The sequence below is a fragment of the Crocodylus siamensis genome, chromosome 6 (assembly GCF_052110815.1).
Source record: "Crocodylus siamensis isolate JL-2025a chromosome 6, ASM5211081v1, whole genome shotgun sequence".
NCBI lineage: Eukaryota > Metazoa > Chordata > Crocodylia > Crocodylidae > Crocodylus > Crocodylus siamensis.
In genome coordinates, this window is record NC_143400.1 from 9362479 (window position 1) to 9388916 (window position 26438).

The window sequence follows — 26438 nt, forward strand, 5'->3', positions numbered from 1 at the left end:
TTCATCTGTCTGTCTAGCTAAGGACAAACTAATACCAGCCCCCTCCCTGCCTACCAGTGAGGTCCAGTAATAGCCACCTCTGGCGTGAGCTAACCCCGGATAGCTCTATGACTCTACAGCCCTGATACCAATGCAATTTGCACTGATATGCAAAGTTGGTATAAACTGCCCCATGTAATGCCCATGTCCATTATCAAACACCCATTTGGGCTGGGATGTCCTGCGTGAGGTCTCTGCCTCAGGTGAAGTTTCAGGAAAGTTTCACCAAAAACAATTCAGTGGTTTCCAAGAATGAGGTACAAGAAGAGTAGCCTGTTTTACCAAGGTTATGTAGGTATGCAGCAAGCAATGACGCTGAAAACAAGTGTCATTTTTGCACGTTTTTTTTTCACGCCACCCTCGACACATGCGGATGACAATCCACACGGAAAAGCCCGTCTGCAAGGGCAAATGGCACTTCTGTGCCAACTCTATCGTTCCCTGGCAAGCACAGGAGTGGTAAGGAGTGTACAAGCAAAGCAGTTCTTGGCTCAACCACACCACGTGACAGTGAGTTTCAAGGGCTAATCCCATGCTGAGCATCTGCAATCTTGTCTGCCGAACCCTGGGATATTCTGCTCATGCCTCTTACCTTTAACACAGACGTCATGAAGACAGAACAGCCCATAAGCACAAAGATCATGAGGCCTGTAACCCTTTGCTCTCGTATGCCCAGAAACTTCGGTTGTTCCCCTGGGGCAGAGCAGCCTGACTCCAGCTTGAGGCTATTCACATGGGTGATAGACAGAACTGTCGCTGCTACAAACCAGGGTAGCCCCATCACAGAGCACACGCCAAGCATGACCGCCACCATTAGTAGATCTAGGTGGTAGCCACATCCTTTCTGTAAGGGAACAAAATCCAAGACACAGGCATGAGATACTGGAACGGTCTTTGGAAGCAGATCCGTAGGAATCGAATCTTGCCTCTGCTGACAGCCACTGGCTTTCTCTTTTTAATCAGCTGTGCATCCTTTTGAATCCACTTCAATTATTTCACCTATGAACTCAGGCCAGACGAAGAGGCAATTACGATCATCTCTTTTGTCAGCCTTCAGAAAAACAGTTGAACACTGGCTTCAAGTTAAGCATATGCTTAATGCTTTCCTGAAGCAAGGCCTTGCAAATGCATGAGAAGCCAGTGCACACTGCCGTCACTCTGGTTTGGTGCCATTTCACTCTCGTTGTGCTCTGGGTAAATGGCGGCACAATGGGAAGGGAACAGAAAGCCAGATCACTCCTAAACCCCTCTTACCTTGAGTTTATGCTCTTTTCTGTTCACGATAACAGCAGTGATCTGCTGGTCCATGAATATCAGGATGGTGCAGAGGAGAGCGGGTATGATGGCAGCCAGCACTGTCCACCAGGGATTTGGTCCAATTGGGCTAATAATCCAACCACGGTCATCTCTTGTCGGCTGCAGCAAAATGCACAGGTGAAACAGCGCAGCAAGAGCAGATCCCAGGGGTTGTGATTTTCAGAGCAACACCCCTCCACCCCTGCCCATCCGCCAGAGCACTCTGCTTTTCATGACAAGCAGCAACCTGGTTTTAAAATGCCGTTACAGCGTTCACTGAATGAGCAGTGAAACCGGTTGTGTATCGAACCATGTGATTACCTTGAAGACATGGGGAACTTGCAGCTTAGGCGATGGGATCCCAATTAAAAAGTCAATAACCACCATAATGACGATAGTGAAGAAAACAGCAAAGTCACTTATCATGGCACGCACCTGGCAGGAGAAAGCAGAGGAGTGTTTGGCAAACTGTATCAAGGCAAAGCAGTTCCCTACGTAGACTGCTTACTTGGCTTGGATGGCAGCCTCCATAGGGTTCCCTCTTGAGCTGGGAAGAAATGCATCAAGTCCTCCGTCTTGATGCCCCGCGGGTAGCTGGGGAACCCTGTTCATAGCTCAAGATGGAGATGCGACAAACCCAAACAAATACCCCCATGAAAGACTATGGAAAAATTCACCAGCTCACAGCGCTGGGATATAGGGCAGTAAACACTTCTTAGTGTTACCATACTGGCCTCAGAGCACAGACAGGGCTGGGGGTTAGTCACCATCTTTTACCTACTTTTGTTGGGAAATAGTGGCTGGTTTTAAACATCTTCAGGGAGCCTGACAGGATGAAGGTGGTGAAGAAGAGGATGCAGGACCAGAAGAGGACATCGGGCGTGTATGGGCCGTGCTCTCCACACGCAGAGCCAATAAATTCTCCATGCAATTCCTGGCATTCCTGGAGAAATCAATAATCAAGATGCAAAAAGGACGACTCAGCAGCCGTTCTGAATATGCATTGTATGCTGCAAGGAAAAGGCATTCAGGTATGGGGCTCAGACTTCCAGCCCAGATCCATAAAGGCTTTTGGGCATCTCAGTGGTATTAAGGAGCCTAACATGTTCAGCACAACCTCAGTCTATGAGGAAGGAAGCAGGGAATGGAAATGGCTCATGATTGGGGTAAGGAAGGAACAGAGGATGGAGAGATGTGTCAATGCTGATGTTGTAAGAGGAGCAAATGCTATGGGCTGCAGGGTCTTTTGTGAAGACAAAGCTCACATGAAGTACCAGGATGTGAAACCACATGTCCACAAGGCTTCTTGTCCCACAGTCCCCAATAATAGTGCTCCCATTGCCAAGAGAAGGCAAAGCCACACATTTAAACCTCCAGAGCAGAATACCTGTACTTTTATTATGGAAGTCCTAGTATGCTGTGAAGCCCCATAACATAAGGGAGCTAAGTAAAAATTTGCACGGTGGAAAGGCAGAGCTAACATGCGAGGGAGGGTAGTGCAGTGATCACATGCAAGATGTCACTGCCGTGCAGCCTTCTCAGCAGTAAAATGCAACAGGTAGAAACCCAGGGCCCCAGGCACTTACACTGACAGTCAGGTTTGCCCATTCAAGTGTGGAAGGGTCAATATTGTTGCTGCCCCAGTACTGCAGGGTTTCATTGCTGGGGCTGGCAGGGGCTCCACAGCTACAGCTAGGAGCAAAGACAAGGCAATGGAGTTAAAGTATCAAAGGATTTAACTCGGTGGAGATCAGATTTCACTTGCTTCCCTGTTTCCTGAAAGTATACAGTGCATTAATTATACTTAGCAGGGAATTTAGGCTCTTTTCTTCATACATAGCAAAGAAGCAGTGGTCTCAAGTTGCAGCTAGGGAAGCTTAGGTTAGATAGTAGGAAAAAATGCTCTCACTAGGTAGGTAGTGAAGCACTGGAACAGGTTACCTAGAGAGGTGGTGCAATCACCATCCTTGGAGGTTTTTAAGGACCAGCTCTTGTAAGTGTAGAACCGAGGCCTCCCAATGCCCGGTCCGAGGACATAGCTCCCCAGACCATGACAACAGAATGAATTTAAAGCCACTGGCAAAATGTCAGTGATTTTTGTGTGCTGGCAGGTTCCCTGTTCAAATGTGCCCAAACCTTTGCATCACAATCCTGCACTTTACAACTAAACACTCACGAACTACATTTGCTGCAGTTGAGGATTTTTCAGTGGTTGAATAAGGCTCCAATTCAGCAAAGTACTTCAGCTCACGTCTGAGTTTTCCAAACACTTCTGCCTTCATCACCTTCCTACCTCACTACCTTTGAGACAGACTATTATTCCCCATTTCAGAGATGATCGTATCGTACAGCACACACGCAGGAGCCTGTTGCACGCAGGAATTAAAATCAGGCCATATGAACCCCCGACTAATGACCTAACTGCTAGACCAGGCTTCCTCTAAGTATACACATAAGCCAAGGTGCTTAAGACCCACTGAAGCCAAGGGGATGTAAGAACACACTTTGCTAGTGAGAGAAAACCTTAGGCATACATTGGGCTGGGCTGGGGTCTTAGCACCCTGCCTGGAGGAAAGCCAGGATGAACTCACTAGTAGAGAGTCAGATGGTCGAGCTGGCTGTGCATGTGGACAGGATACGTCTCTCCCAGTCTGATCAGCTTCTCTATTGCCTCATAGATGAAGATAATACAGATCAAAGAGGCAAAGGCTTCCTCAGTAAAGCGCGTGATGTAGCACACCAAGGAGCTGGCGTCAGTCGCCACCAGGACGATGCATAGGAAAGCAGTCCACAGTCCAATGCAGGTTCGCAGGGAAAGGTAAGAGAGAGTGTAGTCCCTGCAAAAAGCATGGTGGCAAATGTGTCATAACCTACGCACGGGGTTACTCCTTACCCAACGGAACTGAAAACCAGGAATATTTTTCCCTCAGCTCCACTAACTATGTATATAAAGGCAGAGGAGATTTGCACCTTATAGACTCACATGGACAATTATTGCAAAGCAATAAACTCTGAAGCAGTTTGAGCCAAAGTAAACTTATTCCTGGGTGCAGCATCTACACACGTGCCCGGGACAGCAGCAATTTGAGCTGGGGCAGAGCAGGCCCAGGCTGGCAGAGGGCCTGAGGGGTCAGCCCCGGGCTCCGGCTGGCAGTGTTGGGCAGCAGAGGGGCTGGCCGGGGCACAAGGGTGATGAAAGTGCAGAGCCATGAGTCTGGCTGGCCCGTGTCTGGCTGGGCTGACCAGGCACAATTTACACCTGCTGTCAGTGTCTGCATGTGCGTTTAACCTCAGTAAATTACCCCGGCATCAGATAGCACTGTCCCCAACAGCACTATCTTACACTGACATTAATTAGTTTACAGTGGCCTAATACCATCGCACATGTAGATGGTGATGCTTTACTCTGCAACTAATTTGTCTGCTCCACAGTAAAGCGCATGTGTGGATGCGGCCACTGAATCAGAGATGCATAAGCTTTCAGATGCATCGCATCTGAGAAAGCAAGCTGTTGTCCCCAAAAGCTTATGCGCTTCTGAGTCAGGCTAGAAGGTGCAAATCCCTCCTGCCTTCTGCCTGACTTCGCAGACCACTACAGCTAACTACCTCTACGTGTTTATAGTGAAGTGAGTAGACTTAAAAGACAAGACGGGGCCGTGGGTGAGCGAGGAACGGGAGCCTAACGAGGGCAGGGCATGCAGGGCTGTGATTTGCAAGGGGGTGCCAGAACGGGGGTTGGGACAGGTTTGGGGCAGCCACCAGGGATGCAGGGAGCCCATGCCACAGCACCAGTACCCAGAACAGGGGCAAGGGGTTCCTCAGTAGCATCTCTCCCCAGGGCTCTGCCAAAATACCGCAGAAAGCACTGAACTTGAAGCAGGCGCGCCGTGCATCTGTGCACCCCGAGTCACACCTGTCTTACCCCACCGCTCAGCCAAGCAGCAGCATGCCAGTGACATGCAAGAAATAACCCTACATCTTACAATGTCTCTCTTTAAAATAAATACATTAATAAATAAGCCTCTTTTCTCATGTATTTCGCTTCATTCAGTACTTGGCCACGCAGCTCAGTTCAGTGGGGTCTAAAGAGCAGCCGGCCTTACTTGCAGAATTTGAACAAAATCTTTTCAAACACCAACACTGGTCCAGTACTTCCCAAGATAGTGAGGGGTTGTCCGGCAAACAGAGAGTACACCACTCCCGTCATGGAGGCGCCAAACAAGGATTCCATTGCACTCTGCAGATTAAAAGAAAGAGCGAGCAGTGGATAATCGAGTCCACACTTTATTTCACGCTGAGCCCGATTCTCATAGACCCGAGGCCTATGTTATACTGCTTAGGCATCGTAAAAGAATGACGTTCAATGGGGCAGGCATAAAATTACACGTATGCTCATTTCCAAGTGCTTTATAGGCTCAAAATGTGACCTCAAAAGCTAAGAAATAAAACCCAACACGCTTGACTCGCAGTGAAATGAAAGGCCTATTGCGCTCAGTTTTAGATGTATTCTTGCTATCTTGGCCTGCTGTCATGGAAATGATTTGTTGTATGACAGAGAAGAAGAGACACTTACTATTTGTCCATCGGTTGCTTCTCCAAGCAACCCCCCAAAAGTGATCACAGGAGACATACAGGCACAGTACAGGAAGAGGAAGGATGCCAAGCACTGTAAACTCAGAGCATCCCGAAAGTCACTCCAGAACCAAGGAGCTTTGCGCTTTACATCCAAAATCAAACCCCCAAAGAGCCTGCCAGAAAGAAAACAGGAGGTTCGTGTCACTGGGTACTCTACCATTTTTAGACTGCAACAGGTATCAAGCTCAGCTCCCAGGCACAGCTTTTCAGCTGTAGATTTCAAAGCACTTTGCAAAGGAGACCAGTATCATAATCCCCATTTCACAGATGGAGAAAATAGGGCACGGAACAGGGGTGAGATCTGCCCGAGGTGGCAGAAGTAGGAACTGAACCTAAACCTCCTCAGTCCCAGGCTAGCATCATAAATGCTGCACCATCCTGATGGCACTCAAGTATTAACTGCTCCCAGCCACTTAGTGGCAAGGTTTTGGAAGCAGGTGCTCTGAAATAGCTGACCATTTGTCTGCTCCAGCTCCCACAGCGGTGTATGAAACCAATATAACTGTGCCGTGCATCCAGCCCCATCGTGATAACTGGCTGCCAAATGGACACTCATAGCAGACAAGCCAGAAACTGAACGATCAGTGAAATTAAAATCAGCCTGTCGCCTCTGGAAGTTATCCCAAGAGGCTGGAGTTCAGGATGTAGGACTAGCTCCGACGGTTCAGAGCACAGCTCCTATTTAGTTCACCATCCTGTCTCCAGCAGCGATCAATACCTGCTGCTTCAGAGGAAGCCATAAGAAACCCTGCAGTAGGTAGCACTGGGCTAAGTGGTCTCCATGGGGAGCCAGCCTTTTTGCCTCTAGTGGTGGGTTCAAGCCTGGGATCATGGGGCATTGGCCAGCACCCTGCAGACGGCAGCTTACGGCGAATGGCCTGCTAACGTCCATGAAACCAAAATTGCTTCTTAAACAACGTGAATTATTTAACAGGCGCATTCAACTTAACTGTTTTTTCTCTTCATTAATAAGAAGTGGGGGGGAGGGAAGTCTTTGCATGCTTAATTTAGCAACAATTCTTCAGTTATTAAATGATCTGTCACCTGACAAATCAGTTGAGAAGCCAAGGAAATGACTGTCTCAGCTTGTAGGTGACGATCGCTAGGGAGAGCAAAGAGAAATACCGGATCCTGTGAGCTCACCTCCCCGTTCGCTCAAGTTCAGGTCCGCTGTGGTGTTCCGGTTCGGGGTGGCAGGCATTGCCATTAGGGACTGCCGGCATCTTCCTCTTTTCCTGTCAAAATGCAGATGTAGGAGGGACGTTTTTCTGAGGTCCAGAAGTAAAACTCCAAAAAACCCTCCTATGCCAGGAGAAATGCACTGGAGTTGGATAGTATGTCCTTCAACAGTTTGTCAGCCCATGCATATATATGCACTGCTGCTATTAGCTCTAGGTAGCTCCTACAGTGGAAGCCAAGCAAGGCCTGCTACAGGACTCAGGTTTCAAAGGACCAGCTCAGCTGCTCTTGCAAAAACCACTCCCTTTCCCTTAAGCATATGGTGCTTAAGCTGGGTTACCTACTTGTTACCAGACATCTGAGCCCCTCACCAGCTTCAGTGTATTTACTCTGCCTGTGTCATTGGGCAAAGCTATTCTTCCTCTGTTACAGATGGAGAACTGAGGCACAGAAAGACAAAATGTTAAAATAGTCAGGCAGTAGACCAGCTGCCTAGGAAAGCTGTGAACTCTCCATCACTGGAGATGTTCAAGAGGTTGGACAGCCACTGGCTGGGGTTGACGTGGGTGTAGCTATGCCTATGTTCTGCTATGGGTATTTCTCAGGCTTCTGGGCTTTGCTGGTTGCCACCCCCGCTTTCATGAGTCAAGGTATTTTTAAGGGGTGCACATGGTAGCCATGTTGGTCTGAGACAAGAAGACATAGAAAAACCCAAGTGTTCTAGTTTCAAGGTATTTTTAAGCCTCTCTCAGGGTGCTGGCTGCAGCCAAGGGTGGAGATTTTGGCAGGGCTGTGCCAATGCTCCTGCTGGGACCAAACATGGAGTTTCCTGGCCAGAGGGTCTGCTCGGGGTCAGCCCTATCACTACATTTGGGGCCAAGAAGGGATTTTACCCACAGTCAAATTAGTACACTGTGGGGGGGCGGGGTGGGTTTGCTTTCCTCTGTAGCATGGGGTGTGGACCTCCACCTGGGCTCTCTTGAGCATATACTGACAACCTTTTACAGAAGCAGGTACTGGTTGCCATTGTTCCCCTGCTTTACCTGGGGCAGGGTAGGGTGTTCAGTCTGTGTTGTGTCAGGGTTGACTGGTAGTCCTACATACAGTTTAGATTACAGTTTGTATGGGATGGTTTGGATAGGATTGATCCTGCCTCTGGCAGGGATTGGACTAAATGACCTGAGGGAATTAGCTGAGGTCATTGTGGGACCCCTGGCATGGCTGTACGAGCACTCGAGGTGCTCCAGTGTAGTGCCAGAGGACTGGAAGAGGGCCAACGTGGTTCCCATCTTCAAAAAGGGGAGGAAGGAGGACCCGGGAAACTATAGGCCAGTTAGTCTTACTTCGATCCTGGGCAAGCTTTTTGAGAGTTATCCTGGCGCATGTCCATGAGGGGCCGGCAGAGGAGATTATGCTTAGGGGCAATCAACATGGGTTCATTAGCGGCAGGTCCTGTCAGACCAACCTGGTGGCCTTCTACGACCAGGTCACCAAACCCTTAGGTGCAGGGGTAGCAGTGGACATAGTCTTCCTGGACTTTCGGAAGGCCTTCGACACTGTCTCTCACCCTGTTCTTATTAAGAAACTGGGGACTGTGGTGTCGACACCCACACAGTCAAATGTGTCGCCAACTGGCTGGAGGGCCGCACCCAGAGAGTGGTGGTGGATGGGTCATTTTCAACCTGGAGGGACGTGGGCAGTGGGGTCCCGCAGGGCTCGGTCCTCGGGCCCGCACTGTTCAACATCATCAGTGACTTGGACGAGGGGATAAATAGCATCCTGTTCAAATTTGCTGATGACACTAAGATGTGGGAGGATGTGGGCACGCTAGAAGGGAGCAATAGGCTGCAATCAGACCTGGACAAGTTACGGGGTGGGCGGATGAAAACAGGATGGGATTCAACACTGACAAGTGCAAGGTGCTGCACCTGGGGAGGAACAACCGGCACTATACCTACAGACTGGGGAACTCCCTTCTCGTCAGTGCAGAGGCAGAAAACGATCTTGGAGTCCTTATTGATGCCAAGATGTACATGGGCCGGCAGTGTGGGGAGGCAGTCAGGAAGGCCAACCGCACCTTGTCATGCATCCACAGATGCATCTCGAGCAGCTCCAAGGAGGTGATCCTCCCCCTCTATGCGGCACTGGTCAGGCTGCAGCTGGAGTACTGCGTCCAGTTCTGGGCACTGCACTTCAGGAGGGATGTGGACAGCATGGAGAGGGTCCAGAGAAGGCCGCTCGCATGATAGGGGGACAGCAGGGCCGGCCCTACAAGGAGAGGCTACGGGACCTGAACCTGTTCAGCCTCCACAAGAGAAGGCTGAGGGGCAATGTAGTGGCCTGTTATAAACTAGTCAGAGGGGACCAGCAGGCACTGGGGGGAGACTCTGTTCCCCTGAGCATTGCCAGGAGTGACCAGGAATAATGGTCACAAGCTGGCAGAGGGTAGATTTAGGCTAGATATCAGGAGGCGCGACTTCACGGTCAGGGCGGCTAGGATCTGGAACCAACTTCCAAGAGAAGTGGTGCTGGCTCCTACCCTGAGGCTAGATGAACACCTTGCTGGGGTCGTTTGACCCCAGTACTCTTTCCTGCCATGGCGGGGGGTTGGACTAGATGATCTGCTCAGGTCCCTTCCGACCCTAGAAGCTATGAAACTATGAAACCTCTGGAGGTCCCTTTCAGCCCTACTTCTTTCTATGTGCTCAGGGCCACCCAGCAAAGCAGTGTCAAAGTGAGAACTGAGCCCAGGTCTTCTGAACTGCAGTGGAGATACTATCCACTATGCTACAGCATACCTCCACTATCCCAGGTACCCATCACAGGCAGCTATTCCAGCTTCTCTGTCACACTAGAAGCAAACAATGCAGCATACCTGGGAAGGTAAATTTTTTGGAGGTTCAATTCGAATTGATGGATCCCATTCTCCAGGGGGCAACACTGTCACCTGATCTAGAAATTCATCAATACCAGCCACAAGGTCCCCACGGTCTTTGGCTTTATAAGCAACGTCATGGAAAATCTGTAAGAGATTAAGATATGCCAAGATAAGGGAGGGAAAATTTGAGGCAGGGAAGGATGCATCCAGGTTCTCAGGGCGGGTCATGGCAGACCTGGAAACAGACCCCAGGTTTTCCCACGTCCCATTTCAGTGCCTAATCATTGCGCCACGTGGCCTTCATGGAGTATCAGTGAATAATAACAATGGGGTAAGTTGTCATAAGACCGGGTCAGAAAATCTTGAGTTCTTCCCTTCCCTCCAGGAAAATGTTGAGTTTTCAATGAGAAAAAAATCAAACCCCAGCAACACACAGGAAAGCACTACAGTACCTCATTGGACTTGTAGTTTTAGCCCTACTGCTCTTTATTTTCCTTTATATAGGCCCGGATCCCTGCATGGGTGTGCCAAATACAGCTCCAGATCCGGCCCTCCCATCTAATTCTATCCAGCCCAGCCCAGGTGCGGGGAGCAGCCCAGGCCATGGTGTGTGTGGCCGCTCCGGCCATCTCCAAAATGTACCAAGTGCAGGGGTGCAGCCCACCCTATCCTTGCATGCACCTTATCCCCCCCCGGCCCTCAACAGCTCACCAAAAGTCCTTAAGTGGCCCTTCATCCCAAGCAATTGCCCACCCTTGTCCTAGGATGCACTGCTTCCAACCAGCCTTGCTCCACACCTACAGTCAAGGCCACTATTCCAAATAGGCCCTTCTTGAAAATCCAGTCTACTCATTTTTGATGCCTAAACTGGCAATTACGGCCTTTTATGTCGGCAGCTGGGGAAGTTCATGAACGTCTTTACTGGTCTATTATCCACCCATCCTTCCCTCATCTTTTCTTCTCATCAAAACAGCACAGATTCAGCCTGCAATCTGCCTGTTTCTACCCTTCACCCAGAAGACTAAGAGAAAGTGATTTAGTTGAAGAAAGAGAACAAGGAAATGCTAAAGAGAAGAGCCGGTAATCAGTTCCAGCATTATACTGTACCTCATCTGTCATGAGGGTAGCCATTGACCTGCCAATCTCATGGTACTGATGAGCCTTCCCTTCTGGCCCCAGCAGGATAAACAAAAACCTGTTCACAAGGAGAAGAAATTGTCTGAAGAGCAAAAAGAAACCGGCAGGGATTTCTGAATGGATCTCCATGTCCAACTGGCATTCACTGCAATAGGAGAGAGCCCCTGACTTCCATTGACTTCCAGTGGAAATAGTGCACTGGAGCTGCCCTTAACGTCTCAGAAAATCTTCCCCTGGAATGGCACTGCACAACTAAAACTAAAATTCAAGCCATTCACTGGATTTCTAAAAGAAGCAGTATCCTCCCAGGGAGCTGATAAGTACTGTTTCAAGCCCACCCGGGCTTTGAACTAAATTACCATTAGGAAATGAGGTCATTTTTAAATGTCAAAATAAACCCGCCATGAACTTCCCTTACCTGGTTGGGATAGGAACTTCTGTCATGCCCGAGAGGAGGACAGCGGGAGTTAGGCGCACAAACGCCACAACAGGACGAAGGAGAAAATCCAGCTCGCCCACCAGAACGTTGGAAGCTTCTGCCCCAGTGGGAATTTTCTTCATGAAATGCAGCTCAGCCTGATCCGGGAGCACAAGTCACCAGACAAATCAGTACCCATCAAATAAGGGGCAAATCAAATCCCCAGATCAATAATAAGTCTATGCGGACCTGACTCACGCATAGTTGTTATTGATTTAACTGCTATATTTTCTTGCCTACCACCCACACCTCCATATAAGACCCGTGCCCTGTTTTGGGAAGGCAGAATGAAGGAAAAAAACCAGATGTATCAGAGTCGTGGCTGAGTTTTGCCAGCACTGAGCAAGGAAAAGTCTATTTGCCAGCGTTGCATGCCCTCCCCTTCTTACAAAGCCAAAAGCTAGAGGTTTAACCTTGTCATAGCCCTTGCCAAATTTTTGGTTGCTGGTCCAGCAGCGGCTGCGGCAAGGTTAAACCTCCAGCTTTCAGCTAACCAGCTGACTCATGTGGCCAGAAGCGGGCCTGCTTCCAGCAGTGGTTGCAGAGTCCCCGTGTACTTAAAACACCCACCTCAATGTCGGAGGGCTAGTTTTGGAAAGAAAGTGCATGTGGTATGCAAGTAAGTGCAGTATTTCAACAGGGAGCAATTTTCCACCCAGATAGTTCAATAGACATAATCTCTGGTGCACAAGTGGTTATACCCATGTAATGATGCCTAAGGGTCTGGTTCGTGTGGGAAGGTTTTTTCTGTATGATCAAGGAGTTAATTCACACCAGTCAATTCTACCAGCTTTATCTACTCATCCATACGGGCACTTTTATTTTGGTATAAATGCCCCAGGTGGAAAGGGATTTAACTTAAATTGAAAAAACAAAAGCCCCTTGTTCTTCGGGAACGGTAGGCTGTACCCGACCAATGATAACCGTGTAATTCACTGATGGCTGACTTCAGTGACGGTAGAGTTCGCCCGGCAGGAGGCAACAGTGCCCAAATAAAAAGGCACAATGTCACAAGAGCTCAGCACCAGATTTTCAGACCCCCTGCACCCAATATTAGTCTGATTTTCAGCAGCCTTTTACTTCCGTTAAGCACACAAACCTAAGGACAGGGGCTGCCTGCCTGTAGGGGAGTGCCTACCTGCCTTTCCCGTGGCCAGGGGGGTGAGCTACGGGTGGGCCAAGCAGTCCCTGACCTGAGGGGGGCCCTGGTCCTTCCCTCCATAGTGGTGGTGCCCCCCAAGACCACCCAGCTGGACTGCTAGCAGGTGAGTGCTGCCCGGGGGGTGCTGCTACTGCAGAGGGACGGACCAGGCCCCCTGCAGCTCAGAGCCCACCAGCAGCTTGCCTGCTGGCCACAGGAGAGGCAGGAAGGGTCTGGGAGAAAAAAAAAAGATCAAGCCCCTTGCCACTTTTTTCTTTTTTTTCCCCTCAATGGAGCCATCCTGCATGAGCTGCTGCTGGGTTGCACAGCCCTTGAGCTGCACGGGGCTTGGTGCCCCCCCAGGACCACCAGGATGGGGTGCTAGTGAACGGGTGCCACCTGGGGGGGTGCCGCCACTGTGGAGGGAAGGTCTCCGGTCCCCCGCAGCTCAGGGGCTGCTTGGCCTGCCAGCAGCAAGCCCCCCAGCCATGGGAGAGGCAAGTAGGCACCAGTGCCCCATGCACTGGCCCTGAAGCCTTCCCACCACCTAGGTCCACAGGGGAAGAGGCTGGCTTGCCCCTGGGCCAGTGTGGCCAGGCAGCAGGAGGGTGGCTGGGTGTGCTGGCGGTGGAAGAAGGTGGTGGGGACGGTGCACGGGGCACTGAAAGCCCGCCAAGTCCCAGCTTCCCCAAACATGTCTGGGCTTCCAGCGCCCCATGCACTTTGTTACACAGCAAAATAAAAGACATTGGATGGGTTTTACCTTGCTACGTAACAAGGTCATTTAAAGTGAAACACACTGTACATCGTGTACATCGTGGCAATGTTAAAGTGAAATACCCTGCCGCAGGTGTAAACAGCGATGCCATTAAAGCAGTGCAAAAGGGCAATTAAGCCACTTTAAAGGCCAATTTTGGCACCTGAACAAACGCCCAGGGTTTTCAAAAGCATGGGCAGCCAGATTATCAAGAGGGCTTTTCTCCTGGAGCATCAAGTTCTCAACCTATCTGAGCTAGTAGGGTTAAGTCTATAACTTGCATTTCCTTTATGTAGCGTCTCACTCACCTTGCTTAAATCCATAGGGCTTGTATCATGGTTCACTCCATTCTTCATCTCTAGAGTGGTGGGTGGATGGGGAGACAACAGGTGCACGGCTGAAAGGGAAAAAGATAGCACCAGTCAGACAATGAGAGGAATCATATTTTTTTTCTTAATTCTAACAAGCAACAAAAAGAAACCCTTGGAGTCACCTTACTCTGGTTCCCCTAGATATACCCATTATAAGTACAGCTGTGCAAATTTCGACAGCCATTTCGTTTCAACAGTTTCAACTCATTTTGAGGTCGAAACAGAAAAATTGAAATGAACCAAAGGCCGTCGAAATAGCCTCCAAACAAAACGAGGCTAGTCGAAACGTTTCAAAAGTCAAACCATTTCGGCCATAGTGCTGGGGATGGGATGTCAGTCCAGCTGGGCTGACTTCCCATCCCTGGTGCAAGATGTGGCGGGGGCAGAGAATCAGCATGGGGGAATAGCGAGGCAGTCCAGCTGGGCTGCCTTCCCGCCCCCAGCACGATCTGGGAAGTAAGCCCAGCTGGGCTGCCTTACCAGCCCCCGGCTGGGGTTGGGAACTCAGTGAAACAAGGATGCTGTTTCGACTCGAAATTATATTTGATACAAAGCACTGTTCCGTCCGGACCTCGAAACTGGAGTCAGAACCGGTGCCATTTCTCACAGCCCTAATTATAACACATGTTGTTACTCTATAACCTCCTGACAAATGGGAGCTGCATGCACATTACACAATCACCCCTTCTTTCTAATAAGCATCCATGTCTATTAATAAAGAGGTGGCTTACTTATTGATGTGGCCAGTCAAGGTCAACACTGCTTCCTGCACTGGCGATAGAACTTCAGCTGCGAGGTCCCTTATGTGGTTTATACCACATCCTAGGTCAAATCTCTACCAAGCACTTCCCACCTGCCTGCTTCTGCTCACACATGGCAAAACTGCTCCAGGGTCAGCCCCTATGACCCCTCTTGAGACCTCAGTTCCCCGAATGGCTTCATTGCCACATGTCTACCACATCTACATCTGCACTTTAATTTGTATTAGCCTATTTTAATGCGCATTAAAATATCACTAAAAAAACAATGCACATTAAGTGTCACTTAAAAACCATTAAGACAAGCTAATGCACAGATTCATAGTACCTCACAATGGATACTAGATTTAATGCACGTGAAGTAAAGCATGTTAACGCACATATAGACGCACCCCCGGTTTGGCGTGTGCAACTCCGAGTAGATACGTGGAGGTATGGCAGTGAAACACACCAAGGATACAATGCAGATTCATGCTCAGGCTCGCTCAAAAAATCCGGGGGAAAAGGGTACGGGTGCCCGAAGAAACACCCCTCACCTGTCTTGTCCAACAAGTGTGGATCCGACTGTTTCTTGGCAACGTCTGCAAAAGAGCGGACAATTGGGAGGAGATTGTTCCTCTTCTTCTCATTCTGATGGTGGTGCTTCTTCAACAGGGCCTCCCGCACTTTCACCCGCATGCTTTCATCAAACTCGCTGGACTGTTCTTGCTGATCCAAAATCATATCTAGGGGGAAAAATAGGTTCTCTGTCCTGCCCTGAAAGTTATTACCTATTGTTTGTATTGCAGGACTGCACCCTCCCCGAGTGCCACAAAATAGGCCTGCACCCTTCCCGAGTGCCACACCGATCCCCTTCCCTTACCCGATCTGCTGCTCTGCTTTCTGCTCCCTGCCCTATCTGCCACCGTGCTGCCTGTCATATCCTTGGTCTGCCACATGCCACATGCCAAGGCTGCCCATGTCACTTGTGGCATGAACCACAGATGGCCTGCCCACAACATAAGACAGGAGGAGGAGACAGGGACTGAAATCCTGACCCTATTAAAGCCAAGGGAAGTTTTGCTGTGGCCTTCGATACAGCCAGAATTTCAGCCTAAGAATCACTATCTGGCCCAAAAGAGGCAAGGTAGCCCACTGAAGTGATAGAACAAAACCTGTCCTCAATGCAATATACCCACAACAAGACTGCACTCTGGGAAAGATAGTGTTGCCGCTCCCAAAGGACACAGCCAGCTAATGCCAAAACTATCCTATTTAGCAAGATTATTGTAGCATTGTCAATATATCTTTGTCTTTTCAAGGAAAGCAAGAATTTTCCTTTACTAAGCCATCAGTGAAATTGTTCTTCATTGCTTAGCAAATGCTGTTACGTCCCTTCCTAGATAATGTAATTTTCCTCCCTGATCTGACCCTTATTGTATTACTCCACACATTTAACCCAATTATAAATAATCTCTAACACAATGTTTCCCTGAGATTTCTTGGGTAATTGGCTGTAATTGGGACCACTTTGGGAGGAATGTGCTAAGAATGAGACTGACATCATCTGCGCTTTCAGAATTTGAATGGAAAACCGCCAATCAAAAAATTTCAACAAAGCTGCTTTTTTTTCAATTAACCTCAATTATTTTCTCAACAGAAATATATGACTTGGTCATCTGCCAAAGAAGCATTGGCTTTGAAACATGGAGAACTCAGACAATTCAGAGCAGTTTGAATGTTAAGAGAGAACAAAACCAAAGGGAATCATGTAACCAATAGTTTGCTTAATCAACTTCACCTCTTTTTCTGATTGCAAGCTGTCCAGACATACTTCTGCTAGACGAGTGGCACAATAAGTGATTATACATCTTTCTCTGCTAGCTGAAGTTGTTCTCAGCATCATCTTTCTGAATAATTCTGCAACTTGCTTGGCAAGGTACCTTACATACATTACGTATGGCACACACTTCCTCACCCCCCAAAAATTAGCAGTTGAAAATTGCAGCGTGTGTCTTAAATCAGGATTTAAGCAATTCTGAGCAGTTTGGTTAAAAGTATTTTCTTTTCTTCATGATGCCTTTCCAACAAGGCATGTGTCTTATTTGGGGAGGGTGGTATATGAATAAATACAGGGACTCAGTGTGGAAAACTGATGGTCTTATGACCTTCATCTGTGCAAAGATTGGAGAAGTGTAATCAGAACTCTGCGGACTGCAAATCTGAAATGTGAAATCTGTGAATGATCTCATATAGACCTGTTGCTTCAAATGTACTCTTTTTGGCAATGCTCAAACCCATCAGTGCATTGGCTAAAATATCTGCAGGGATAAAAATGATGCAAAGGGAAGCCAAAGTCCGAAATGAAACCAGGAAACCCATCCCACGCTAGAGCAGTACCTGCGATTTCTTCGATGCTGCTGGCACACATATCCAGGAGGACTGTACCATTCATGATGCAGCTCCTCAGCTCAAAGAGGCTGTGTAAGGACAGCGTAGCAACGTAAGGCTTGCTCCAACGTTCCCCTCCATCCTCCACGTCTTCCTCAAACTTCAGCCACCTGGAAATATTACAAATCAATACAAATAAATACCAGTGGGAGCTTGCTTCAATCACAAGACACTTAACCTGGCCAAGTGTTGGAGCAGGCTACTTAGGGAAGTTGTGGGATCTCCATCCCTGGCAATTTTCAAGAGCAGGTTAGACAGACACTTGGCTGGAACAGCTTAGTCCAGTTGATCCTGCCCTGAGCATGAGACTGAACTCGATGACCTCGAGAGGTCCCTTCAAGCCCTACGTCCCTATGATCCTATGAGTGCAAAGCACATTCTAGGGGTGAACAACCAAGCAACCACACAGGTCCCTCAATCAATGGGGAGCTTCATTGGGAAGGTTAGGTCACATCTATGGGGGAGCAGTGCAAGGCATCCAACGTACAGGTGAGAGGAGGGAGGGACCCAAAGAGGACAGAGCTGGGCTGTTCTCAGTGCGGGCAGATGCCAGAACAAGGAGCAATGGGCTCACGTTGCAGCAAGGGAAGTTGAGGTTAAATGGGAAGAACTTTCTCAAGGGGAGGATAGCAAAGCACTGGACCAGGTTACCCAGAGAGGTTGTGAAACCTCCATCACATCCAGTGCTCTCTCTGCATTTGCAGAGCCCGTCTTCTCATCACAGAAGGCAATCAGGTTGGTCAGGCATGACTTGCCCCTGGTGAATCCATGCTGACTGTTTCTAACCACCCTCTTCTCCTCCAAGTGCTTAGAAATGCATTGCTTGATGGCCTGCTCCATGATTTTTCCAAAGACTGAGGTAAGGCTGACTGATCTGTCATGCCCTGCATCCCCCTTCCACCCTTTCTTAAAGATAGGTGTTATATTTGCCCTTTTCCAATCATCTGGGATCTCTCCCAATCACCACAAGCTTTCAAAGATGATGGCCAGAGGCTCTGCAATCACATTGGCCAACTCCCTCTGCACCCTCGGGTGCACTGCATCTGGTCCCATGGACTTGTACACATCCAGCTTTTCTAAATAGTCCCTAACTTGTTTTTTCACCACTGTTGACTGCTCAGCTCCTCCCCAAACTGTGCCGCCGGTGCGGTCATCTGGGAGCTGAGCTTACCTGTGAAGACTGAGGCAAAAGGGTATTGAGCGCTTCAGCCTTTTCTGCATCCTTGGTCACAAGGTTGCCTCCCCCATTCAGGAATGGACCCACACTTCCCCTGAGCCTCCTCTTGCTACCGACATCCTTGTAGAAACCCTTCTTGTTGCCCTTCACCTCCCTTGCTTGCCGCAACTCCAATTGCGCTTTGGCCTTCCTGACTTCATCCCTTCATGCCCAAGCAATGCTCTTATACTCCTCCCTAGTCATTTGTCCCAGTTTCTACTTCTTGTAAGCTTCCTTTCTGTGTTTTAGCTCAGTGAGGAGTTCCCTGCTAAGCTAAGCTGCCATCCGCCATACTTGCTAGTCTTCCTGTGCATCAGGATGGTTCATGCCTGCACCTTCCGTAGGGTTTCTTTAAAATACAGCCAGCTCTCCTGGACTCTTCTCCCCCTCAGACTGGCCTCCCAGGGGATCCTGCCCATCAGTTCTTTGAGCGAGTCAGAATCTGCTTTTCTGAAGTTCAGGGTCCATGCTCTGCTGCTCTCCTTCCATCCTTTTCTCAGGATCCTGAACTTGACCACCTCATGGTCACTGCTGCCTAAGTTGCCATCCAGTCCTACATCCCCACCAATTCTTCCCTGGTCGTGAGCAGCAGGTCAAGAAGAACACGGCCCCTAGTTGGCCACTCCAGCACGTGCACCAGGACGTTGTCCCCAGCACTCTCCAAAAACCTTCTGGATTGCCTCTGCACTGCTGTATCGCCCTCCCAGCAGATGTCAGGGGGACTGAAGTCCCCCATGAGAACCAGGGCCAGTGATTGGGAAATTTCTGCTAGCTTTTTGAAGAAAGCCTCATCCACCACTTCCTCCTGGTCTGGTGATCTATAGCAGACCCCACCACGACATCACCCTTGTTGCTCTCCCCTCTGACTCTAACCCAGAGACTCTCAACAAGCCTGTCTGCAGTTTCATACTGGAGCTCTGGGCAATCTTATGGCTCTTTTACATGAAGTGCAACTCCTCTTCCTCTTCTCCCCTGCCTGTCCTTCCTGAACAGTTTGCACCCATCCATGACAGTGCTCCAGTCATGCAAGCTCCCACCAAGTCTCTGTTATTCCCCATCAAGTCACAGTTTCTTGACTTGGGAGGACCTCCAGTTCTTCCTGCTTGTTTCCCAGGCTCCATGCATTCGTGTACAGACACCTGAAGTGAGTAGCTGATTGCCTGACTTTCTCAGCAAGAATGAGGAGGCCTCCCCTGTTGCCCTCTCCTCCTTGTGTTTCCCCCAGGTCACCCACTTCCCCACTTACCTCAGGGCATTGGTCTCCATCCCCTGCAAACCTAGTTTAAATCCCTCTTCACTAGATTAGCAAGCCTGTCAGCCAAGATGTTCTTCTCTCTTTTTGATAGGTAGATCCTGTCTCCTCCTAGCAATCCTTCATCTAGAAACAACATCCCATGGTTGAAGAAGCTGACACCGGCTCGTGACACCACCCATGCAGCCGTGCATTCATCTTCAGGATGCATCCGCCCAAGCCCAGGCCCTTCCCCTTCACCAGAAGGATCGAAGAGGTGATAAAGGAGAATACCGCCTCGGCCCCTTCATCCTTGCACCCAGAGCCCTGTAGTCACTCTTGATCTGCTCTAGGTCACCCCTGGCATTATCACTGGTGCCCACATGGATGAGTGGCATGGGGTAGTAGTCAGAGGACCAGATAGATGCATCTTGATAATCTTTCCACAATATTTGGGCTCTGGGCAAGCAGCAGACCACCCGAGACAACAGATCAGGCTGGCAAATGGTTGCCTCCATCCCCCACAGAAGAGAGTCCCCAACCACCTCCATCTATCACATCCTCTTGATGGCAGTGATCTCGATCCTCCCCACCTTGGGGAGGCCCGGCCTGGCCTCTTCCACCAGTGCAACATGCTCCTCCTCCTCTTGCAAGCGCTCCAGATGTGTTCTCCGGGCAAACCACTGCAGGTGGGGATGAGGACTTCTGCTTGCTGCCACAGGTCACCAGCTTCCACCTTCCTGGGAGTCCGTGCCCTCTTCCTTCTCTGAAGCCACCCCTGGCAGTCCCTCCTCCACAGTCCTACGTCTCCTCCAGTACTGAATCAATAAAGTCCTCATGGTGCAGGATGCTTCACCACCTCCTCCTGTAGCTTTCTTGCCTGTTCCCTGTGGGACACCATCAGGAGGCACCGCTCACATCGCCGGCACTCCCCTACCTGGCTGACACTGGATGGGACCTGCAAACAGCACACTCCACAGTGCCAAACCTGGGCCCAGGGGGAAGCTTTGATGGTGAGCGGTCCTGCCTGGACAGACACCTCACAGGTGCTGGCAGCGGCAGCAGCTCTGGCATTGTGACATCTGGGTTTCTTAAACTGCCGTCTCTCTTCCTGCCCCTTTCTCCAACCAGGCCTTCCCTAGCAAACTCCCCCAAGAAGGAGTAGAGGCGAGAAGCTGGGTACAGAAGTGTCAGAAGTCAAATGCTGGCTGACTCCTGCATATTTAGGGGAGCAGCAAGCACGAGTGAAGCCTGCTGTTGGGCTCTGACAACCAGAAACGTTTCCAGTGCAAGCTGGACTGCAGCTGGGGGATGAGATAAGGGCTTTTTTTCAGGTTGGTTGAGGTAGAGGATGGGACTGGGAAAACCAGGAGGCTGCTGTATAGGCACAATCTAAGGATGCATCCAGCAGGTTGAGGAGGCGGCACCGCAGCAGGGCCCACTCGGTTTGCTTTCGCGAGTGGGGTTTAGCGCTTTGCTCACCTGGCCGTCTCCTTCCACTCTGTGTCCTCCCCCTCCTTCACACAAATCTCATCCAGCTCCGTGAAGAGGTCATGGGGGACATGCTCCTCATCCTCCTCAGTACCAAGAATAAACCGAACTCGCTGAGACGGGGTGTCTACCGAACAAAGGAGAATTAGAGCTGTGTCTCCTGCGACCGCACTGCAAGATCAGCAAAACAAAGCATTTGGTGGAGGTAACAGAAACATCATGTCAAAGGCACTTGGTCTCAACCTGCCCCACGAGTATGGAAATAAATGCAACATTTGCATTATGCCTCCAGTGTCTAGGATGTTAGCCCTGTTTTCAGTCTGTGTTTGCATTGTATGTAATATCATGGGGGCCTGGTCCATAATCAGGTTCCTGGTTACTGCCACATTAAAGACGACGACGAATTGGAAGGGAAATAACACTAAATGTTTGGCCGACAGAGCTGTACGGTAAAACCTCATTAACTCAATATCAGGTAGTTCAAAGTGTTGGGATACCTCGAAGCTACTGTCATGCCCCAGCTGAAAGGACAGATCTTTTTTCTTGCTTTATGATCATTTGAAATACAGCTACTTGGAAATTCAGTGCCGTTTTCTGGTCCTTTGGACCGTTAACCCATGAAACCCTGTTTGTTTACTTCAAAATGCAGGAATACTTTATAGATACCACTGCAACGTTAGTCTGCGGAAATGGAGATATCGCATGCCCTTTTCTAGCTCATGGCCTTGTACGCCATGCATAGCAAGATACTCCAACGCTGCTTGATAATGTGCTGGTTATTTAACATGGCCTGAACTGTAGGTACCTGATGTTTGCAGCCATGGCCAAGTCCAGCAGGGGCGAGCATCACGGCAATCAAAGGGAAATCTGAGTTCCCAATTTCCCAGAACTTGACAGTGACACACGAAGTAGATAAGAAAGTGAAATCCAGTGTGGAAATTGCTAAAAAGTATGGCATTCTTCCTTTCATACTTTTGACGTATTTGAACAAGTGGGATTCAATAGAGAAGATGGCAAAGGAAGATGCCAAGCCGGGACGAGGAGAAGAATCCAAGGTGCCAAGCATTCAGATATAGAGAAAGAAGTGTTTGAGCGGTTTTGTGATACGAGAGCAAGTCACATCCGCTACCTGAGCTGCTAATTCAGGAGAAAGCAGACAAAATTGGGCTGAAGCTAGGAATCAAGCTTCAGTTTTTGACTGGTTGGCTCCAGAGTTTCCAGGATCATCACAACACTATTTCGCTTGGCGTATGTGGCAAAGCATATTTCATACATGCCGTGGCTGCAGAAAATTGGTGTGAAAGTGTGAAGCCAATTCTAGATAAAAAGAAACACACTCAAGGACGTGTTCAATGCTGACAGGACTTTTTTATAACCTGCAGCCTGATAGGACACTGGAAATTAAAAGAGAAATGTGTCCCAGTGGGAAGAAAAGCAAAGAAAGACCTGCATTATTCAGCTGCAACGCTGATGGTAGTGAAGAGCTAGTAGAAGTTAGAAAATCCCCAGTGCTCGAAAGGGGTGAAAGAACGGCCTGGCCTGTACAGAGCCAACAAAAATGCATGGATGAAGACTGAGTTGTTTCAAGAAAGGTTGCTCCAATCTGAACCTGGCATGCCAACACCAAAATGTGCTCCTACTAATTGAGAACTGTGCGGCCCACAATTGGGAAGGATTGAGCCTGAACCATATGTGTGCGCCCTCTCTCCCAGCAAGCACCTCGAGCTACATGCAGGCCCTAGATCAGGGCATAATACAGCACGTGAAGGGAAACAACTGGCACGTTATCTGCTGAGAGAAGTTTCCAGGGATGCCACAGATCTGCCAAAACGGAAAGTTTTTGATGCTATGAGAAACGCCGTCGCTACGTGGGATAAAGTGCCAGCGCACGTCAGCGCGAACTGCTCTGCAAAGGACAGCGTTGGCACCCAGGCTACCGAAGAAGCTGATCCAGCCTGGGCTGAGCTTCAGGGGAAATGGGCGGTCCCACCAATTTCCAGGAGTTCTTCAGTGGTGACAATAAAGCATCAGCTTTCACAGGAGGAAATGGTAAAAGAGCGAGTCAGGACACCCCTGCGGAGGAAGACAGAAAAAAATGCAAAGGTAGAAGAAAACAAGGAGCTGGAGTCTGAGCGAGCACGTACGCCATGGGAGGAGGATTAATGAAACCCTTGCTAAAAACCAGCAACTTTCTCCATGACCAATATCAGCAGATGGTCAAGCGGACCACGATAAACTCGTCCCTTAAGAAGCTGTGAGAAAGATTATACAGGTATTATACCATGGCTTTGTATCATAAAGACAGAGTACCGTCATTTGGAGAATTCAAACCCGCTTATTTCGTCATCGGTATCTGGTGGTCCCCTGCGCTTTCAATTAAGGAGGATATGCTGAAACCAAGTCTCGTTTTCCTCTCCATTGTTTTCAGTTTCAGGCCAAGATACACACCTGATTTGGGGAATATCAGAGCTAATGCGCGGCGTGCTGTGTTTCTGCAAAAACGTTCTGAGCTAAATATTGGAGAGAGGAATTTTACAGCAGAAATTCCCTGCCAAACAATGATGGGCCAACAGAAAGAACAAATGAAAGAACGAACGAACGAACCCACTGATCAAGGACAGGGTTTCAGGAGTGCTCAGCAACCGTATAAGCACCTAGATAAGAAGGTGGGCGCTGAGTTGCTTCAAAAATCCGCTTGTAAATGCCAAACCAGAGCAAATTGAGGGAAACTCGAATTGATTGAGATACTTGATAAATCTGGATCCGAGTCACTATCCAAGCTCCGTGAACACGGTGCAGGTTTCGGCTTTTTTTTCCCTCAAAGTGACGTTCTAGCAAATAGATTTACACTAAATGCAAACAGAGTAAAATCCCACTGTTTGTCATGGCAACAGCTCAAATCCCCAGTCAAGTTTGGTCATGAATAAGTCATAACAGCAGTGACCTTTCATTTCTCTCTCCGTCTTTTCTGCGAACGCCGGCTCTACCCCACAGACTTCTGCCGGCATAGTTATGTCAGTCAGGGCTGTGGAAAGGTGTCCAAGCTGCAGGGCAAAATCCCTATTGTGGCTATTGCGAAAAATCTGGCTCTATTCCAGAGCAACTCATTTCAGATTGATGCTTCTACAGGGGTGAGCTCGGATAACGGTACTGACTGAAGCTCCTGGGTTCAACACCACCTATGAGCATGGAAGCGGCAAGACTGGACTCTTACACGCCCCCATGAGCTCCCCAAGTTGTGCTTCCACCTTCCAGCGCTGGACTCGACAATCTTCCGCGGTCCCTTCCAGCCCAAATGTCCAGGAAATCTATGAAACACCCGCTCATACTCCAATCGCAGGTTAACTTACCATGAGATTCCTGCTCTTCCTGAGCTGCTCCCTTCGCCCGGTCCCGTTTCCTGTGCTTTTGGCCATGAGTTCGGTGATGCCTGTGACCCGGTCTCACCAAAGGCATTCGGACCCCAACGTACAGAGTTCTGTGCCCTGGAACAAAGCGGAAGGATTTGCTGGTAATAAAAATACGGTCGTGATGTCAACTGGGCTTTTAAACACAGCTGCCCCTCAAAATTTGCCATGTTCAAAGCCAGTTAAAAAAGTCAACCCCGAGGTTCTTGGGCTATACGGCAACAGAGCTTCCCTCGCGTTTCGGCACGTGGAATGAAAAGGTGAAATAGCGACCTTTCCTTGCAGAATAAAACGCTCCCGAAACGTTCAGTTTTCACACCAGAAAAGCACTCCTACCATATGCCTGGCCTCGCTAACAAACTACATTCTTCAAATACAAGCTGCTTTTTTCAAAATCAAATGTTTTCTTCTGAAAATGGCCTGCTACTCCCGTGCAAGTCGAAGGCAACAGAGGCGCCTTGCAAGTACGTCTTAGATTTATTTTTTTGACCGTTAAATTCGGAGTTAGAGCATGCAGGTGAGTCTTAAACACAAAAGCACTTATACTGAAAGGAATATGGAATTATAACCATAAAGGTTTTGCCTGCGTGAGCAAACGGCACCTATTTCAACCAAAAAGCAATTTCAAAGGAGTCTTCTGCAGGTTTAAAGCAGCTTTGTTTTGGTGTGGCAAGAGTGGTGGGGAAGACATTTAAGCTAGCCACAAATAGGCAGTGCCTAAACTGAAATAAAAGTGTTCACGTGGGGATTTGCACTGGTTTCAATAATCTGGCTTGAAAAAAAAGCAAAGTCAAGCCGGAACAACCTTTTGATGAGTTTAAGTCCCCCGACATGGAAATTCACTGTGCTCAAAACCGGACTAGTTGGATCTCTCTCGGGGAGTAATTTTCAGCTGGGCTCCTAAAGTTTGTGGGATTATCCTAGTCTTTCTTTGCTTTACCTGGTTTATTTTCCCTTAATTTTTCCTTTTTTTCTTTTTTTGGGGGGGTATAAACCCCCAAGACTGCAACTTGTTTTTAAAAAGTCCTTTAGAAAGAAAGGAACCTCTCTGCAATTCACAGCTCCGGCTGGACGACGCTCACAGCGGTTCATTAAGCCGCAGCAGAAAGTAATTACCTTAAGACTGTGCACAAGGCAAAGCGCAAGAGGAGATCAACCCACCTCCTGATAATGAACCATATTAGAAAACCCAGAGCCACCCGCCTGCAGCATCCCAATTATTCCAGTGACCTCTCCAGGCAGGGCTGCTCTACCTGCTAGACTAAGAAAACACGAGGATGAATCATCCCAACCTGCCGCTCCCGCGAACGCGGTTTCCGCTGGAGTTGTTTTGTTCCTTTGCTTATCAAAGGGACGCGTGAAAAATGACCCCGGCTTATTTTGCTGCTAATTTAAGCAGGTTTTGCCCCACCGAGGGGGAAACTGGGAGAGGCTTTACGGCCTGCGTGAGGACGGAAGTCAGCCAAGGCTGACATCTCCCCAGCTGGGGGTCGCAAGACCCTTCCGGTGGGGTTGTGAGCGCTCGCCGGCATCGGCTCCGTTGACGCGTCACGAAGAAGTGCCATTAAAGGCCTGTTGTCATTCAACTCTATGTTCTGGGAGAGGCTCGCGCTGCTAGTTATTACGAGGCATTAAAACCACACTACTTACAATGCCCCTCCCGGAAACAGTTGATCTGAAGATCTCATAACCTGTAATGGATTTAGCCTCCTGGCACTCTTGGGCTATTATCCCCATCATGCAGATGGAAGACATTTGTACTCTGGGTTTTCCTGATCTCCTTCCCCTGAGCATCTGGGCACCTTTCACGCCAAATGAGCAGCATTAGAGAAGTCCCCAGTGGCTTCATAGGCTTTCCCAGATAATAATCTGCTGGTGACATCTGGATTTTTTGGAGTAGGGGTTCATATTATTAAATTGTCTTTATTCTTGAAGGTTGATTCCTTTCAGGGTAGATCGTTTTTGCTTGCTCGGGGCTTCTGGAAGGCAGGAGC

At 49.0% G+C, this 26438-nt stretch overlaps 1 protein-coding gene across 1 annotated transcript in view; it reads right to left on the minus strand.

The window, feature by feature from the left end:
• Positions 1–26438, minus strand: part of SLC4A8 (solute carrier family 4 member 8) — a 62502-nt gene that overhangs the window by 11026 nt on the left and 25038 nt on the right. Inside the window, exons 3-19 of the mRNA XM_090056329.1 lie at positions 24388–24522; positions 21029–21164; positions 17049–17209; positions 15206–15394; positions 13849–13937; positions 11583–11740; positions 11135–11222; positions 10025–10171; positions 7114–7205; positions 5909–6083; positions 5439–5572; positions 3927–4172; positions 2922–3027; positions 2117–2278; positions 1657–1770; positions 1294–1455; positions 632–883 (exon numbers count right to left, since the gene is read on the minus strand). Coding sequence (XP_089912455.1) covers positions 632–883; positions 1294–1455; positions 1657–1770; positions 2117–2278; positions 2922–3027; positions 3927–4172; positions 5439–5572; positions 5909–6083; positions 7114–7205; positions 10025–10171; positions 11135–11222; positions 11583–11740; positions 13849–13937; positions 15206–15394; positions 17049–17209; positions 21029–21164; positions 24388–24522 — 2546 coding nt within the window. The remainder of the gene's footprint in view (positions 1–631; positions 884–1293; positions 1456–1656; positions 1771–2116; positions 2279–2921; positions 3028–3926; positions 4173–5438; positions 5573–5908; positions 6084–7113; positions 7206–10024; positions 10172–11134; positions 11223–11582; positions 11741–13848; positions 13938–15205; positions 15395–17048; positions 17210–21028; positions 21165–24387; positions 24523–26438) is intronic.